Source organism: Mauremys reevesii, linkage group 8 (assembly GCF_016161935.1).
Source record: "Mauremys reevesii isolate NIE-2019 linkage group 8, ASM1616193v1, whole genome shotgun sequence".
Lineage (NCBI taxonomy): Eukaryota > Metazoa > Chordata > Testudines > Geoemydidae > Mauremys > Mauremys reevesii.
This window is the reverse complement of record NC_052630.1, coordinates 55,272,956-55,291,969: the sequence shown is the minus strand read 5'-3', so window position 1 is coordinate 55,291,969 and position 19,014 is coordinate 55,272,956. Positions and strand designations below refer to the sequence as shown.

General features: G+C 43.6%; 1 protein-coding gene across 10 annotated transcripts in view; it reads right to left on the bottom strand.

Annotated features, from left to right (window-relative positions):
- The window catches only part of RGL1 (ral guanine nucleotide dissociation stimulator like 1), a 167,517-nt gene that overhangs the window by 22,349 nt on the left and 126,154 nt on the right, over positions 1-19,014 (bottom strand). For all 10 annotated transcript variants that reach the window (XM_039483766.1, XM_039483767.1, XM_039483771.1 and 7 more), the window contains 6 exons: positions 16,885-17,009; positions 13,934-14,149; positions 8,783-8,886; positions 7,372-7,456; positions 2,940-3,029; positions 151-237 (listed from right to left, as the gene is read on the bottom strand). In XM_039483766.1, coding sequence (XP_039339700.1) covers positions 151-237; positions 2,940-3,029; positions 7,372-7,456; positions 8,783-8,886; positions 13,934-14,149; positions 16,885-17,009 — 707 coding nt within the window. The remainder of the gene's footprint in view (positions 1-150; positions 238-2,939; positions 3,030-7,371; positions 7,457-8,782; positions 8,887-13,933; positions 14,150-16,884; positions 17,010-19,014) is intronic.

The following is a 19,014-nucleotide window of genomic DNA, read 5'->3' as shown; positions in this document are numbered from 1 at the left end:
AACTCCTCTATATGTCTGTGAATGTTTCATATGAGGACGTGACAAAAGCGAAACATACAGAACCATCAGGATTTGTCCTCAGTGGTGGCTAGTAAATCTGTTGGCCCAATTATCACAACTGCAGGGAGAGGGGTTAGAATTCAAACCTACCTCTATATAGTCCTGCAGCGCTGTGTCAAGCATGGTCAGGTCTGTAAGAAAAGTGCCAAGGTAGGGGACCGTACCCTGCATTACTCCCTGCAGACAATCAGAGCAGTGTCTGGTTAATTGTCAGAGAAAGGCTATGAATTCCAGCCGGTACATGATGAGATAATATATTATACAGAGTAGTCAGCTGAAAGCCTGCAGCAAAATTCTGAGCCTGATTCTGTTCCATTTAAATCAATAGGAATTTTGCCATTGACTTCAACGGGAGTGAGATGGGGCCATTGTTATTCAAACAAATGAATGGATATTGAAGAGTGAATATATTCAGGGCCTCTCCAACACTAGTTCCTGCACATAGAATTCCTACTGCTGTCCTACAGGTGGAATGAGTGTAAAATATACTAGAAGGAGCACAAACGCCAGCATCCCACAGCTCCCTTCAGACTGTGCAGATGGCTCCTAACACCTTGTGTAAATAGCCTTTTTCTGTGGCTCATTTCAGTCGGTCTTTGCTTTTTAATGAAATTATAAAATCATGTGATTACATTCCCATTTTTTCCCTTCAAGCTGGGTACGTCCGCCTTGGGATAATCACTGTGTTCTAATTAACTCAGGACTAAACTTTCAACCTTCCTAAGTCTTCTACCTTATTTGGAGTCAGGGTTGTTTCTATATCAGTGAGGAAAAAATTCTCACTGCTACTAAAACCAGCAAAAAGATTCATATATTTGCCAGTCAACCAAAATGGAAAATATTTAGCAGTTTTTGCTTCCATTTCCCTGTTTCCAGATCTCTCCTCTTAGTCAGTTTGTCTGAGAAAGCCGTTTGTTTCAGCAAACGTTCCACTCCCAATTTCATCAGGGTAAAAAGCAGTTTTCACTGGCAAAAATGGAAACAGGCTCGTCTTATGCATAGGCGCCGACTCTGTGGAAAAATTAGTGGGTGCTCTGCACCCACTGGCAGCCAAGCTCCCCACCCCCCCCCACACCTCACCACCTCCCCCCCCCCCCACTGGAGCTCACCAAATCCCTGCTTCTCCGCCTACCTCCCAGCGCTTAGAACTTTCTAGGAGGGAGCGGGGAGGAGCGGGGATGCGGCGCTCAGGGGAGGAGGCGGAGAAGCGGCAGGGCAGGAGTGGAAACTTGGGGGAAGGGGGTGGAATAGGGGTGGGGTGAGGGCAGTGCAGGGGTGGGGCCAGGGGTGGGGGTGGGGTCAAGCACCCACCAGGAACAGTGGAAGTTGGCGCCTATGGTCTTATGGAATCATCTCCTGTAAAAATCTGTGCAAAGTCCATAAAAATTAAGCAGATCTCTCAAAAATCCTGGGAGTTCCTGCGTGTTTCATGAACTCACTGACGTGAATGACAATTTCCCTTTGACCAGAACTAATTTTCCTGTAACATCACATAACTTTTCATTTTTTTGCAGTAAACATTTTACCAAGTAAAAATTGGTTATTTTCACACAGCTTTGTTTAAAGGGTAATAGAGATTGCTACTGGAGTCTGAATCAAAGCTCCTATGCTTCCTTAGGAAAGACGACCAGCCAGTCAGAGGCTATGGATATATGACTACAGCCATTCATCATTTATTGCTGTCTCATGCGGCGGTTTGAATAAATTTCTGAAAGTTTTGAAATTAAGGCCCAAGTCCTCAGTCCTGCATCCAATCCTGAGAAGCTGGGCTGGCCACTGGGTAGATGGAGCTGGAAGCGAAGGAAGTAACTCTAGGCACCCTTATTTACTCCTGCTGTGGATAGATAAGTGGCTATTGGTGCAACAGCAAATACTCTGGCACCACCATTTCTCCTCCAACTCCTGCAGTCTTTTACAGCCATCAGCACTTCCTCATTTCAGGCATTTGATAGATACTTATGTTTTGTAAATATACTTCCTGTGGCAGTTTAGTAAATTTTATGGGAGTTTTTGGAGCACAGGACAGCTGGGATTCTCAAATTATCTGCTCAGTGACAGCTAGGGTGACCAGATGTCCCGATTTTATAGGGACAGTCCCATTATTTGGGGCTTAGTCTTGTATAGGCACCTGTTACCCCCATTCCAATTTTTCACACTTGCTCTTTGGTCACCTTGTGACAGTTTAGAGACACAAGGTGGGGGGGGGGTGATATTGTTTATTGGACCACCTTCTGCAGGTGAGAGAGACAAACTTTTGAGCTTACACAGAGCTCTATTTCAGGGCTGGCAAACTGGAAGAAGAGCTCTGCACAAGCTCCAAAACTTGTCTCTCTCCCCAACAAAAGTTGGTCCAATAGAACATATTACCTCACTCACCTTGTCTCCCTAATATCCCATGACCTGACATGGCTACAACACCACTGCATACAATAATTCTGTTACAGCTTGGCAGTTCAGCACACACCATATAATATCTGTACAGTACATAAAGATGTATTACAAACTCCTGTTCATGTTCTGTTTTATACTGTAATGTCTGTTTATTAATACATAGACATTTATACAGAAAGAATATTATAGGCCATATGTTAAAAGGGGCAGAGTTAAGCTTAGGAGTACTTGTGGCACCTTAGAGACTAACAAATTTATTTCATCATGAGCTTTCGTGAGCTAAGTTAAGGTTGAGTGTTCAATCTTCACTGTTTAAGTTCCTTGACACTGTGTACTTGCTTGATCAACCTCACTCTTGTATTGACTCTAGGGTTTTTGCATGGTATAATGTGCTATTTGCTCTGTTTCTTAAAATGCATTTTGGGATTTTGCTTCTATTATCCCAGGTATAAATTCAGAGAGAAGAGAGAACAGCATGCTGAACACACCATATCTTTCTGGAGCTGAAGCCGCCTCTGGGTCCTTTTCTGGTTCTCTTTCACACTACTGTCCAGATTTGCAAATTTGGATGTTCCTTCCTATGGAGTGAATGAAAGGGCAATTAATGGAGAACATTATTGGTAGGATTGAAATACATGAAAATTCACCCAACTGAGCCCAATCCACACTGCCCTGAGGTTCAGAAATGTGTGCTTTTTTGCTTGTTTTAAAAAAAAAACTTTAAGGCTTCTGCACTGCTGGGGTTTGTTGGAGAAAACCATACCAAATTCCCACAAGGGAGTTTGTCTGCAAAACAGTCCTGGCCCAGGCGAAGCTTAGAAGAACCACAAATCAACTGAGATTTTTAAGTTCAAGAAGCTTGAATATGCGCCATACATTTGGGTTCTCATCCGAACGCAGCATCTGGGCCTTTTGTCCTTAGACCTCTAACTTATTTCGCAATCAGCAGTTTTACAAACAAACATCTCCCCTCTGTTATGTAACACGCTGCCGTTTTTCTTTTTTTATACAGTGACTCTATGATATGATGACTAACCTCTAAGGTTTTCCGAGTAATACAGAGACATTCAGGAAATAAAAGTGTTTGTTTTAGATTTGCACAATTCGAGCCTGAGGGATTTAGGTTTTCCAATAACTATATGAATGGGAGCCATATTTCATAACAGTTCTGTAGCCTTTGCCTTGTGATGTTAATTTATTTCTGAGATTATGACCCCCTTTTTCTAGTGAGTCCCAAAACAATAATAAATAATAATTTGCATTTGTAAAGCTCCTTTTGTAGGATCTCAAGGTACTTTATAAATGTTAATTAATCAAGACTCCCAACATTCCTATCAGATAGGTGAGTAATATGACACCTATTTTATAGTTGGGGAAACAAGGAGTTTAAGTGACTTGCCCAGGGTCATATAACAGTAAGTTGCAGAGACAGAAATGGAATCTAGAAGCCTGAACTCCCATAAGAACATAAGAATGGCCATATTGGGTCAGACCAAAGGTCCTTCTAGCCCAGTATCCTGACTTCCGACAGTGGCCAATGCCAGGTGCCCCAGAGGGGATGAACAGAACAGGTAATCATCAAGTGATCCATCCCTTGTCGACCAGTCCCAGCTTCTGGCAAACAGAGGCTAGGGACACCATATCCATCCTGGTTAATAGCCATTGATGGACCTATCCTCCATGAATTTATCTAGTTCTTTTTTGAACCCTGTTATATTCTTGGCCTTCACAACATCCTCTGGCAAAGAGTTCCACAGATTGATTGTACGCTGTGTGAAGAAATACTTCCTTTTGTTTGTTTTAAACCTGCTGCCTATTCATTTCATTTGGTGACCTCTAGTACTTGTGTTATGAGGAGGAGAAAATAACACTTCCTTATTTACTTTCCCCATACCAGTCATGATTTTATAGACCTCTATCTTATTCCCCCTTAGTTGTCTCTTCTCCAAACTGAAAAGTCCCAATCTTATTAATCCCTTCTCATATGGAAGGTGTTCCATACTCCTAATCATTTTTGTTGCCCTTTCCTGAACCTTTTCCAATTCCAATATATCTTTTTTGAGATGAGGCGACCACATCTGCACACTGTAGTCAAGATATGGGCATACCATGGATTTATATAGAGGCAATATGATATTTTTTGCCTTATTATCTATCCCTTTCTTAATGAGTCCCAACATTCTGTTAGCTTTTTTGACTGCCGCTGCACATTGAGTGGATGTTTTCAGAGAACTAACCACAATGATGCCAAGACCTCTCTGCTCGGTGGTAACAACTAATTTAGATCCCCATCATTTTTGTTATGGTTATGTTTTCCAATGTGCATTACTTTGCATTGATCAACACTGAATTTAATCTGCCATTTTGTTGCCCAGTCACCCAGTTTTGTGAGATCCATTTGTAGCTCTTCACAGTCTGCTTTGGACTTAACTATCTTGAGTAGTTTTGTATCATCTGCAAATTTTATCACTTCCTGTTTACCCCTTTTTCTAGATCATTTATGAATATGTTGAATAGGACTCGTCCCAGTACAGACCCCTGGGGAACACCACTATTTACCTCTCTCCATTCTGAAAACTGACCATTTATTCCTATCCTTTGTTTCCTATCTTCTAACCAGTTACCGATCCACAACAGGACCTTCCCTCTTATCTTATGACAGCTTACTTTGCATACAAGCCTTGAGTGAGGGACCTTGTCAAAGGCTTTCTGAAAATCTAAGTACACTATATCCACTGAATCCCCCTTGTCCACATGCTTGTTGACTCCCTCAAATAATTCTAGTAGATTGGTGAGGCATGATTTCCCTTTACAAAAACCATGTTGATTCTTCCTCAAGAAATTATGTTCATCTATGTGTCAATTCTGTTCTTTACTATATTTTCAATCAATTTGCCTGGTACTGAAGTCAGGCTTATTGGCCTGTAATTGCCGGGATCATCTCTGGAGCCCTTTTTAAAAATTGGTGTCACATTAGTTATCCTCTAGTCATTTGGTACAGAAGCTGATTTAAATGATAAGTTACAAACCACAGAAGAATTACTCATGCACATGGTGCAGAAGGCTTGTAGTGCTCTAAATTTTAGAGCTGGAAAGACCTCTTGGTTCATCCACCAAGCCACTTCTGGCTTATTCCATACAGTACTGTGACAGAGTGCTGGGCAACAGCAGCTGTACCAGCACTCTGATCACTGACCACCAATTATAGCACCCCAGAATAAACCTGAGGGGTAAAGCTGTGCCTAATTGATAGGCTGGGATGGGCTGAGGAGAGCCCAAAAGGCTAATGAGCTCATTAGATTAGAAAATAGAAAAGACACAGGAAGGAAATGCTGAGGGGAGCAGAAAGAGACTGACAGGCTTTTGCAAGACAGAGCCAGGAGACATCTCTTAGGGGAAAATCTTTTCTGTCTCCACGCTTCTTGGCTGAGTGAACTAAGGACAGTATGCTTATAAAACAACACTGCACAGGTTTGTAACAGTGCTGGGGGGAACACTAAATAAATTGCACAAGGTGTTTGAACTGAAGGGGTCCCCAAGCAGTTTGTATCTAGAAAAGAGACAGGAGCGAGATGCTGCCCTGTCAAAAGTATGTTCAGCTGTTTTGGTCCACTCCAGTTTTAGATGTCTCAAGTGATAAGTCTGCTACAACGTCCTCGGGAAGACTATTCAAGGATGTGGCAGTCCTCATAATTAGGAAAAAGAGATTTCCAGGCTTCATCTGAAGCTAGTCTTCGGGTTGTCACAAGTGGAACGAAGTTAATAAAACAGCTGAACGAGATCATCATAAGCTCATTTCATTGCCTTCAGAATGGTTTGCAGAATAAGATCTGGCAGGAGCCAATAGGTCTGTCCTCGGGGATGTTTAACATTTAGTTAATTAAACTGCTCTGGATAGATATGGACTCCTCTCAATATTTATTACTGCTTCACGTGCTGTAAAACATTTTGATAAATGTCTCATAAGTAGCTACTGCCCACCAAGTTTGAATACAATCACCCACCATCACTGAGCCTTTGCCCAAAACTCAGTGTTTGACATTATAATGCTGAGGTGAAATATAAATTCCTAGACAGACAGACTAGATATAGACTGGATAGAAACAGACTGAATTAGACAGAGCTCAGAGAAATCTAATTGAACCTTCCCTTAGTTTCTAAAAGGTTCATACCAACATGCTTCACTACCAATATTTCTCATTTTCAGGGGCCTCTGAACTTTTGGGGTTCACCCAGGTCTGACAGCAGAATTCCCAGACTACTGCAACACAGACTGTTTTGTGGCATTTCTGGCCACACACACAGTAGGAAGCCTGCTCCTTCCAGATTCCCAGCCCTGTTTTGTAGTTCCAAGAAAGTGGGGATAGTTTGGACAAACATCTTGGATGAAATCCTCAGCTGGAATAAAATGACATAACACCCACTGCAGTCAAAGGAGCTGTGACAATTTACAGCTGCTGAGAATCTGGTCTCTGTATTTTTTTTATGCTCATCAGTACCGAACCTTTCTAGATGAACGTATGACTAATTGAAAGGCTATCTAGAACAGCTGTATTTCTGGGAAGTACTTCTGCATCCTTTGCTGTTGTGCTATTTTGCAACTTCTTTGAGCTGCACTCCTCAGTGAGACAACAGATATCTCAACACCTTCTACAGCACCTGTTCACTAGTAGACAAATCCCATAATCCATCCCAACCTTCCAGTTGTGCATGGCATCAGTGCCAGTGGAACCAATGCAATTCTGCTGTGCTAGGGGGCAGAAAGGTCACACAGGAAGCAGGCATGCACACTCCTTACTGCGCTCTGTAAGGCTCCCTACAATGGAGCCTGGGGGGGGGGGAGGGGGTTGGGCGACTGGACAGGCAACAAAGTTCAGCACTGACACAGATCATAACTCTTGCTCTCAGCCTCATTCTCACCTTCATTAGCAACTCTCTACTTGTCAGATAATTGTCATGGTCTGAGAAGATATCGGACAGCTCTTCAAACATCAGCATCTTGTCCCTAGGCAGAAGAGGAATTAAGTCAATTATTGATTACAAAGCAACCTAAATCAAGCCTACATCATTATTATCCAATTTTCCACAGTGATGAAGGACTAGAGAACAATCAAACATGTAAAAGGTGGGTCAGGACAGAGACTCATTCACTGATGTGCTAAGCCTCCTCAACTCCTCTTGCTGCTGGCTCAGCATTTTGCAAGATTGCATAACCATGAAAAATAACCCTTTCTCTTGCTGTTCTCTGTGTAAGGTTGTATGGTGCCACAACAGGGATATGCATGCCATCCATTGCTCCACTGCAGCCTGGGAATCTCACTGCTTCAAATCCATCCACTATGTCCTGCATGTTGCCGAGAGTCACAGTCATAACGGCCCTGCACACACAGCAGTGGATTTTCCAACTCCAAAATGGTTGCCCACTGACCAATAGCAATCTGGCAGTGCAAGTTTCCACAGTGCGATTGCTACTTGCTTCTCTGCTGTCAGTGCAGCTCTCATCTTGGCGTCCTTGCACTGGAAGGTTGGGGTGAGCTTGCACACAGATCCAGGAATGTGGCCTTGAGTATCTGAAAGTTCTGCAGCCACTGCTCATCATCCCAAACCTGCATTACGATGGAATCCCACCAGTCATGCTTGTTTCTTGGGCCCAGAAGTGATGCTCCAACATCGGCAGCTACCCAGTGAATGCCACCAATCAACTTGATTTGGTTCTCGCTATGTCTCACAGCAATCTGTCCGCCAAGAAATCCTCATGTTCCATGCTGATTCGTTTTTTCTTACAGCTCTGCAAATACCACAGGATTGTGCGTCCTGTGCTTGCAATGCTTATGACAGTAGTGCAGAGCTGTGCAGGCTCCATACTCCTGTCAGAGATGGTAGATAGTGAGGAGGGCTGCATGGGTTTGTGGGGTTTTTAAAAAAGGCATGAAAATTATGAGATTTAGATAACATTATGGAATGGAGACAGTTGCATGCTGGGAAATTGACCCCTTACTCCCAGTCACCCTTGCGTGACTCACATCTGCCCCACCGTGCTTTGCCAAAACTTCCCATAAAACCGTGGATTGGATGGTGGAGGGCTGCACTCTAGGCTACCTACCCATGGTGCACATTACCATGCATCGACACAAACACTCGTGGTGAGCATGCACACTGCCAATGCAAGAAGCCAAGTATGCACACTCACAAACAATATACTAATTGTGGCGGTCTTCTTATTTGCATCAGCAAAAGTTTGTACTATAGACCTGCCCTAAGCATAACTGTACTTTGTTTTTGTTGTGGGCCAATCAGAGGAAAGGAGCTAAAAGGACAGTGGGAGGATTACTTTGGAACAGACGCCCAGGTCTTCTTTAACCGGTAGATGGAGTTGGACTGTAGTGCTGAAACAATAGCCCTCAAGGAGGAAAAATTCTTCAGGATCCTACATTCCTGTAAAGGGAGGGATTAAAAAATAAAGGAGAGTTAAAGATCAATATTACAAGTGAGGTGGCGATTTCCTGTTTTTCTAATCTCACAGCTGCGGTGAATTCTTACTGCTCAATAGGCAGCTGTACAAATACAGTGCATCAAAAATGGCTCCCCTCTCCCTCCCCACCTACCAAAACCTTTATAGGTTTTGGCACTTAATCCTTGTTTTCTTCACTTTCATTTTTTTGTATAGCTTCCAGCTCTCCTAGTAAAAATACTAGTGGAGGTGGGTCTCTGAAGTCAAGCTAAAGAAAACAAACTTTATCCTATTAACAAGCACTTTATAATTACATTCTCCCCCTGCTGGGGACAGTTGGGGCCTGCCTATTTGCAAGTTTGGCAAACTAAATGACAATTTAAAAATACACATATTCAGGGGTGTACGTTGTTTAAAGTAAGGGCTCTCAAACCTCTCCATGGGGGGAGCACATCTGAATAGAGAGACTGGCTCAAAGACATCTTCCTCCCATTTGGGATCACACCACATCTTTGTGGCAATTATAACTGAGGCTTATATGGAAGCAAGGAGGAGGTGGAAAAAGAACAAGCATCCTCTGACTAACCCACTCTCCAAAGAACTCATGAAAGTGTGTCCACAGCCCAGCAGTTCATGCACGCACATGCAAATACCACCTGCTCTGCTAGTCTCTAATATTAACATTAAAAGTCACATTTTAAAATGCAGCCTCTAACTTTAGTCACATGTTTATGAGCACAAGCTATGCACAACTTTAGATGCGGTTTAAGAATTTACCTTATAATGTTAATATTAGACAGTAGCAGAGCATATGGTGATGGCATTTGGGCTATGTTTGTACTAAGGTTGGTGTCAAAAGACTGTAGTTGGGGCCAAAGTTCGGGATCAGACCTGATGACACCAAAAGCTCAAAAGCTATTCTTGTAAGATTGCTGGCACCTTGTGCCAAAATCTCACAAAACAGCTTTCTCACAAGATCTTTGGCAACAGGAGAAAACAAGTTTCTTCTTGGTTCGGGCTCAGCTCAGAACCCAAACCATAGGGGATGGTTTGGAGCCAGAAACCTGATCCTGAAACACTCTGCTCCCCAAACATGAAAGAGGTTGGGAAAGTAGGTGCCAGTGTGGGCCCATCTTTAGTTTACAGCTTCCACTGGATTTAAGAAAAACATCAGGACTCCCATTCTATATCCATGTTTTCAGATGTTCATTTTATTCACTACAGGCTAAACATTTTTCTGCCTCAGGGTTTTTTTTAAGAATTGCTTTGCCTCTTTTTAAGTGACACAAACATAAAACAATCAGAAGCTTTCCTGTACCTGAAATACTCAAAAATAAAATTCCTTTTTAAAATCAAGGTTAACAGGCAATTAGTGATTCCTTTTTTATTTTGAAAGAAAATATTTAATGTAGAAAATTGGCCGTTCTTGCTCAGTAATTTTAGATCCGAGATGGAGTCTGAAGGGCTGGCAGTTAGAAAAAACATATCTTGACTTTTAAACGTATCAAATTGGCTCTAAAGTCATTGACAGACAAACATGGAACCCCACACTGCCTTATTTACAGAGTCATTTTTATAGTGACTAATTCCAGTTTAATGGGCAGATTCTCAATCACAGGCACCTAAATATGCAAAACATTCATTTGTGCATGCAAAATAAGAAATTCTATTTAGAAGTAGGGAACTGTATGTGTAGCTAGCCATTCTGCCCATGCAATTACTTGACTGAGTGTGCACATACATTCTTCATGGGTTTAACTAGGGCTGCAGTATTTAATTTTGTGTGTGAATTTAGGATTGGTGAAAGATGATAGATTGATAGTCCTGGAGGCTGAAGGTCAAAGATCAGATACTATGTGGGCAGTGACAGTCCAGACTTCCCCTGTCACTGCTACTACCCTCTCAATATGCATCCCCTGTCCTTGAGGGATCACCCCAGGAATGAGAAGGTAGCTTATTCAATTCTTCGCCTCTTAACTCCCAAACAAGGGTGTCCATTAATACCTTGGATGATGGTTTTTGTGATTGACACCTGTGTACCAGAAAACAAGACTGACACCATCTAAGCCATTTCACACTGGCCATGAAAGAACCATCAGATGATAACACAAGTTGATCACCTACTGATTTAGGCTGAATTAGAACTGCCAATGTAGAGGTGAAAGACTCTACTTCCCATAATACCACCTAGTCCTTATGTGCCCATTTCATCAGTCAAGCTCAAAGTGCTTTACAAAGGAGCGATCATTAGCCCCATTTTACAGGTGGGGAAACTGAGGGACAGAAAGTTGAAGCAACGTGCCTAGAGTCAGCCAGCAGAGTTCCCTGAGCCATCCATTCCCACCTGTCTAGATGCCAATACTAACAATTTTGCTTCTAGAGGCATAAAAACAAATTAAGACTGGAAAACTCAATATTTGTCCTGATTTTTTAAGTACTGCTTATTTTGTATCTCTTTGCAAGAATCCATGATTCTTTAATGTGTGTTAGCTTTATTTTTAAAGGAACACTGAAGCATTCAAACAAAACTATCTCAGTGCCAGCAGCCCAGCCCTCATGAGCACAGTTCATAAAGCATCCAACAAATAGAAGATACAATCTAAAAAATTAGGAAGCCAGGGCTGCCGAAGGAACTCAGACAAAATGATATCATGCAAACAAGTGAGAAACATATGGAATCAATTACTAGGGAAAGCAACTGAAACAAAGAGTAAAAAGGAGTTCTAGAGACACCTGGGGTATGGAGAAAAGCAGAGAAATAGGATTAAGATGAAGCAAAGAAAGGGCAGGCATCTTGAACCAGACGACCTTTCCTAACATTTCTTCTGGTCTTTTGAGTAAATCTGTAAGGGACCATGCCCAATGGACAAAGTAAATGAGTCCGTAAGCAAATATACTGCAGTGTCAAAGGTTATTCAAAACAACAACGCTATGAGCAAGAACTTCATTTTTCTGCTTTTTCTCCAAAATACTTTTACTATTATTATTATTATAAATTTTGCGTCTGATCATTTACCCAAGTCTGACCATTTACTTTACTTTAAAATACGTTGTGTTTAAGTAAGTAAATATCTAGTTTGGTGATCTCATGTTTTAAATTCTAGTTTTATAGGATTTATAAATGGGGAAGGAAAGAAATTACAATTACCTGTTGAAGACGAAGATGAATTATTTCTAAGGGATTTTGTATTTCTAGTAGCCGAAACATAGACTCTCACTTGCATTCGATTCCTTCAAAATAGTTTCCATTTGCTCAAAAGCCCAGTTTCCCATTTAGAACAGGAGAAACACAAACTGGGATTAAAGCAAAGGGCACAGGAAGCATCTTTTACTGTTTTACTCATATTTCTTTGCCCACCCCTTGAATGTTGTGTCCAGTTCTGTTTGGCACACACATAAAAGGATACAGTGGAACTAGAAAAGGTTCAGAGAAGGGCAAGAAATGGCTTCCATACAAGGAGAGACTAAAAAGATTAGGACTGTTCAGATTAGAAAAGTGATGATGGGGGGGAGGATATGATATAGGTCTATAAAATGATGAATGGTATAGAAAAAGTGAATAGAGAAGTGTTATTTACCCTTTCACACAATACAAAAAATAGGGGTTACCTGATGAAATTAACAGGTAGCAGGTTTAATACAAACAAGCAAAAGTACTTTTTCCACAAAACACACAGTTAAACTGTGGAACTCATTGCCATAGGATGTTGTGATAGCGAAAACTATAAGTGGGTTGAAAAAAGAACTGGATAAATCCATGGAAAATAGGTCCATCAATGGCTATTAGCCAAGATGGTCAGAGATGCAACCCCATGTTCAGGACAACCCTAAACCTCTGAGTGCCAGAAGCTGGGATGAGAAGACAGGGTTGGATGACTCCAACTGCCCTGTTTTGAACACTTCCCCTGAAGATCTGCTACTGGCTACTGTCAGAGACAGGATACTGGGCTAGACAGACCATTGTTCTGATCCAGTATGGCCATTCTTATGTTCTTATGATATTTAAAGATTGTCCCTGAATCATCTCACACAGTTTACTCAGAAGTCATGAAGCGTCAAGAGGGATGCAATCATTCCTGGATAACTGATAAATAAGTATTAATAAATTTAGGCCTTGGGGGTCCATTAGTTTATTAATAACACAGAGTGCTACCATGTGGGAAGGCCCTCACTTGGAATCGAGCTTGGTTTCTCACCCCTACTCCGCACCTTCATGGCATCAAGGACTAAGAAAGAACGCTGCAGAATCATTGCACTGAGTCCGTCAAAGGGAGAACACCTATCGCTTTCCATTGACCCCCTCTGACTGATCGAGGCTCTAGAGGGAGCTACATCCAGACCCTGCCTGCCCTAGATTATGGTGTAGGTCATCAGCAGTGTGGAGGCCTTTTCTAAAAGGGGTGAAGAGGAGTAAAAGGGCAGAAAAATTAGAGGATATTGGAGAACTCCCCTCTCAAAACAACAGATGGGACAAACTTTCAAATAAGGATGCAACGGGGGGACACACAAAAATGAGCAGCATCCTCTGCACTGATTAATGTTTGACTGTGTGTAAGCAAAACACATACCTGAGTGAGCAAATGGGCTGTAGATGCAACCACCCAGTCTATGTGGGGTTTTGTGGGCACCATCAATGACCTTATTACATTCCTGTTACACTTTCCTTGGGAAATATGGCCTAATGCATCTAACTTTAAGAGGACCTCGACAGAATTCCACTTCCATCAAGAAGATTAGTCATTTTTCTTTCCTAGGGAACATGAATTGTTTGACTTTGCAAACCTCTCTCACCATAATAATAACACTGACACAGCACTTCCTACCTTCGAAGCACATGCATCATCCACTCATTAACACCCACAACGCTGTGATAAGGCAGCATTAACAACCCCATTTTCAGGATGGGGAAATGCAGGATCTTGCCCAAGGCCACCAAGGGAGTCAGTGTGAAAAATAACCCATGGACAAAGCACACGACCCCCCACCTCCCAAACAACCATTAACTGAAACAGGACAGAACGAATGCTTTACATGCGCAATATGAATCCATTTCTCAATGATCTTGGCTCTCTGCTGTGTTTTGAGGTCCTTGCCCTTCAGGATGGTGCTGACGACACATTTGGTAACTGCGTTGAACTGAGAGATGGTAGCTCTGATGGTGGGCGCCAAGTGTTTGTTTTCTTTCTTATCCCTCCGAGACCAGATGCACCCCAAGCAGTGGTGGGGCACCACTTTCTTAAAGAGCTTCTAGAACAAGAAAGAGGTTTGTAAATCAACAGGGCTCTCTGAGATTCCTATTGTTAGTATGTAGAAATACATCTTTTTACAGTAAAACAGAGTGTATTAACAGATAAATGCTCATTTTCTCTGATATGAAAATTTACTCTGCTCCATATATACTTGAGGACAAAAAGGAAATGTATCATGGTCAGCTAAAAAGTACTTAGAACACTTAGCTTGTTTGAGCTACTGGACGGCTGCACAGGGCTGGTTCTCGGGGAGGGGAAGCCGGGCAGTCGCCTTGGATGCCGTCTTCCAGGGGGTGCTCTACCACTGTCATGTTCAGCTGGGTTCCCCCCTACCCCCATGCTGATTGACCAGCCTTTTTTTCTTTGGTTCACTGTATGACCGTGTGTGTGTGTTTGCGGGTAGGGGTTAAATGTTCCCCCCCCTGGCTGGCAAAAAGCTAAAGGGGGTGGGGGGAACCGTGTCTTGTGTATACACATATCACATATACAGTATGAATATATCTATTTATGTACACACACACACCTTTATCTGCATATCAAAAGATACCAATACTCAGGGGTGAAAGTAACTTACAGGACTTACCGGTACTGCCAGAGTCCTGAGGGGGGTGTGGCCTCATCCAGAAGAGGCGTGGCCTCTCAAGATTTAAAGGCCCTGGGGCACCAGCTGTGGCTGGGAGACCCAGGGCCTTTAAATCAACCAGGGGCTCCCAGCTGTAGAGGTGGCTGGGAGCCCTCAGGGGCAAATTAAAGGGCCCGGGGCTCTGGCCTCCAGGGGGAACCCCGAGCTTTGCGGGGCTGGGGCAGGGATTTAAAGGGCCCAGAGCTCCTGCCGCTGAGGGAAGCCCGGAGCCCTTTAAATCCTGGCCGCAGCCCAGCCCAGCCACCGTGGAAATCGATGCGGTCCAGCACGGCGCACTGGCTCTTGCCGGTACACCGGATCGGACCGGCTTACTTTCACCTCTGACTGTATGTATGTGTATGTGTATGAATGTGTCACAAACAATGCAGCTGCAGCCTGCCACCGACCAGCAGCGACCCCAGCAACCGGCCCCTGTGGGCTGCTGCCTGCAGAGAGCCAGCAGGTGCCGCTGGGCTGGGTCTGCCAAGGAGTAAGTAACCAAGGCAAAAACCACAGCCAGCCAGGGAGGGAGCGGGGGGGGTCGTCAGGGGTGAATGAAGGACAACTGGAATAGCCTTCATGAAATATACAAGATATTTACAGAAAGTTTTGTCAATTTCAGCCTCTGCACTCTGCAGGCAGGACAAAACAAAAAGAGATCTGAGATTGCACCCAATGTCCTAAGGACATTTCAGGTGCTTAAATCAATATATAAAGAGGGTGGATTGGAATGAAAACTACTATTTCTTTCAAAGGAGGCACAATAATTTCCCTGAATATTCAGTTTTCCCCTCCAATCCCTTTGTGGTTTTGTCTATGGGGGCTATTTGCTTTCCTTGTGAATCTTTAGTTGCTTTAGCAAAATTGCTTTGCCCAAAATAAACCCTAATCATCATGACACATCTTTCCACCATGTTCTCCATGTTTTTTGTGTTGTTTTTTTTTAAACAGTAACATTTCAAAGAGGATCTGCAAGCAGTTTGGACATCACAACCATGATCCTCTGCTGGGGAAGGAATGGGATAGATTTGAACTTGGAAATGGTTCCTGATTTTGATTGTGTTTAGGAGATCCCCTCATCCCGGGGGCAGAAAAGAACTGCCTCTGCCATGGTCACACACACCCACCAACAACTGGCAGAGAAATTAACAAGGATGCCAGAAACGGCTCTTAACTCTGGGCACTGAACTGCACAGGGAACAGCTGAGTTTAAACTGTTCTTTTGCAGGCAGCAGCAGCAGGCATCTCAGCCAGTGTCCCTATTGCAAGCTAGAGCCTAGAGGAGAACCCCTGCTGGGGGTGGGGAAGGAATGCAGAGCCTTGTCTGCAGCCTGGCTGGAGGAGGGGGAGGGAGGAGCTGAGAAACCAATGTGACAGTGAGTTTTCCCCTTCCACCTGCTTTTATTAGCTCTGGATTTAAGTTGTGCAGCCAAATGCTTGTATTTGTTGTGTATATTAGTATTGGAGAGATCTCCTCATCCCGGGGGCAGAAAAGGACTGCCCCTGCCATGGTCAAACACACCCTCCCCTCGACCCCCTCCCCCCAGCTACTGTGAGTGAAATTAACAAGGATGCCAGAAACCTAGCCCTGGGGGCTGAACCATCAGGGAACAGCTGAGTTTAAACTACTCTTATGCAGGGAGCAGGCTTCTCTCTCCCTCCCTCAGTCTCCTTTTCTTACCGGTCCTCCGTACCGGCCCGTACCAGCTTACTTTCACCTCTGCCAATACTATCCACAAGAACAGGCTAGTATGAGCATAGTAATTATAGATGTCTATGTAAGAGTGAGATATAGTCACAACCAGTATCAGATATTAAACATATACTATGCTCTCCTTGATCTTTACAAAAAGGCCATGAACTAGCAATATATATTCACACACACACACAATTTTAAAAACCCTTGGCTGAATGCAACAATCCAACTGGCTGAAATAGGCTCAGATAACCTAAGAGAGTTTTGTGTTGCTGCCCTGATAAGGCTAACAGCTTTCTGAAACACTACATTTGTATTGGTTAACATGAGTTAAAAAAAAAGATTAAAATAACAACACTAAGTACCTTAGCATTTTCCCCGGTAGCTTTTCCTCCTAAATGTGCACAGTACTTACTGCATCCATGTATGTTAATTGCTCTGCCACAAGGTCTTCTGGGAAAAAAGAGAACTCTTCTGGCCCTCCAGTTTCCATTTCCTCTTCCTCATCAAAGCTGAAAGCGAAGGTGCTATGGAACCCATCTGTCCAGCATAGAAAATATAATATTACTTAGTAAAATACACATGCTAAACAGTACATTAAGGCCATTGTTTATTATTACCATTATTTATCTGTATTATAGTGAAGCCTACAGATCCTAACTGATGTCAGGGCTCTATTGTGCTAGGCATTGTAGTGAGACACATGATGGAAGAAAGTCCTTCCTCTGAAGAATTTACAACCAGCACAGACAAGACTTGCAGGTATAAAAATTTCTCCCTCCTATAGCAGAACCTCATTAATCCACCCTTTGATAGTCAGTATGCTTTATAACCTAAAAAAATCGCACTATCAAAGGGCCAGATAGTGTCCCACATTCAGTGCATAGGGGACCTTTTGCATTCAGATTTAGACTCTCCTGTATGGAGGGGTGGGGTGTTAGACATTTCCTTGGTAGCAAACTCTCCTTCCTGGGGTCCTATAGAAGTCCTGGTGTGGCTCAAGCTGGGGAGAAGAGAGAGTAACCCAATATGGTTCCCCTCCCTGCTCTGCAACAGGGCCGCCAGGGGGGGGGCAAGTGGGGCAATTTGCCCCAGGCTCCGGGCCCCGCAGGGGCCCCCATGAGAGTTTTTCAGGGGCCCCGGAGCGGGGTCCTTCACTTGCTCCAGGGGGCCTGGAAAACGCTCATGGGGCCCGAGCCCTCGGAGCTTCTTCTGCTCTGGGTCTTTGGTGGCGGGGGGTCCTTCCACTCCGGGGCGGAAGGACCCCCCGCACCGAATTACCGCTGAAGCAGGACCCATCACTGAAGTGCCGGGTCTTCTGTGGTAATTCGGCGGTGGGGGGCCCCCGCCGCGGGTCTTCGGGGCACTTCGGCGCCGGGTCCCACTTCGGCGGTAATTCGGCGGCGGGGGGTCCTTCCGCTCTGGGACCCGCCGCCAAAGTGCCGGGTCTTCTGCGGTAATTCGGCGGTGGGGAGCCCCTGCCGTGGGTCTTCGGGGCACTTTGGCGGCGGGTCCCGGAGCAGAAGGACCCCCCGCCGCCGAATTACTGCCAAAGCGGGGGCCCCCCACCACCGAAGACCCCAGGCCCCCTGAATCCTCTGGGTGGCCCTGCTCTGCAAAGTTGATGCTGTCTCTCCATGGCAAGATCCTCCTTTACAGACTCCACAGGAGCAGCATTACTTGGGAGTGGGGAAATAGAGCTGGTGCAGAGGCACAGGGACTCAATGCAGATGGCTCTGACAGCCTGTGGCTCCCCCAAGATGCACAAAGATCCTAGAGGACTCTCCAGGTTTGGGGAGAAAACCATGGTTTAGTCCATCAGGGAAAACTTTCCCCACCACTCAAGGTTTAGGGAGGATCTCACCTAAAGGATCCATGAAGATATTTCATTCTCCCTAAGTCCCCATCCCACGGATTTTACTGTAGGAAGAGGAGATCCAGTCCAAAAAAAAAAAAAATACAAAAATTGGTGGACTCTCCCATCTCTCAACAAAGATTTAACAGCAAAGCTGTTGTAATGAGGTCTCGATTATTAAGGCTTGACAAAATATACAATACATTTCAGAGTATCTCTGAAGTATTTCATATCAAATTACAACTAAACAAATGTCAAAATAACAAAGGACATTATGTGATGGATCTTTCTTTTCCCCCAAAATGTTTGTTTTCTCTTTGTTCACTACCTTGCAAACTCTAGTTGCTCACATTGGGTCTCCCAGTCATTAGTGCAAGACTCTACTGTAACAAATTAGAACTATTGGAAGGCAGAGACAGGAATCCAGATACACCAATTTATTGACAGAGCTAAAGGAGGTATGTGGAAGTGTCCTCTGCAGACTTATCTGCAGATATTTTATAAAAATAAGCACATGGAAATGGATTTTCATTAGGGTTGTCAAGCGATTAAAAAAATTATCATGATTCATTGCACTGTTAATAATAGAATACCATTTAAACATTTTTGGATGTTTTCTACATTTTCAAATATATTGATTTCACTTATAACACAGAATATAAAGTGTACAGTGCTCACTTTATTTTTATT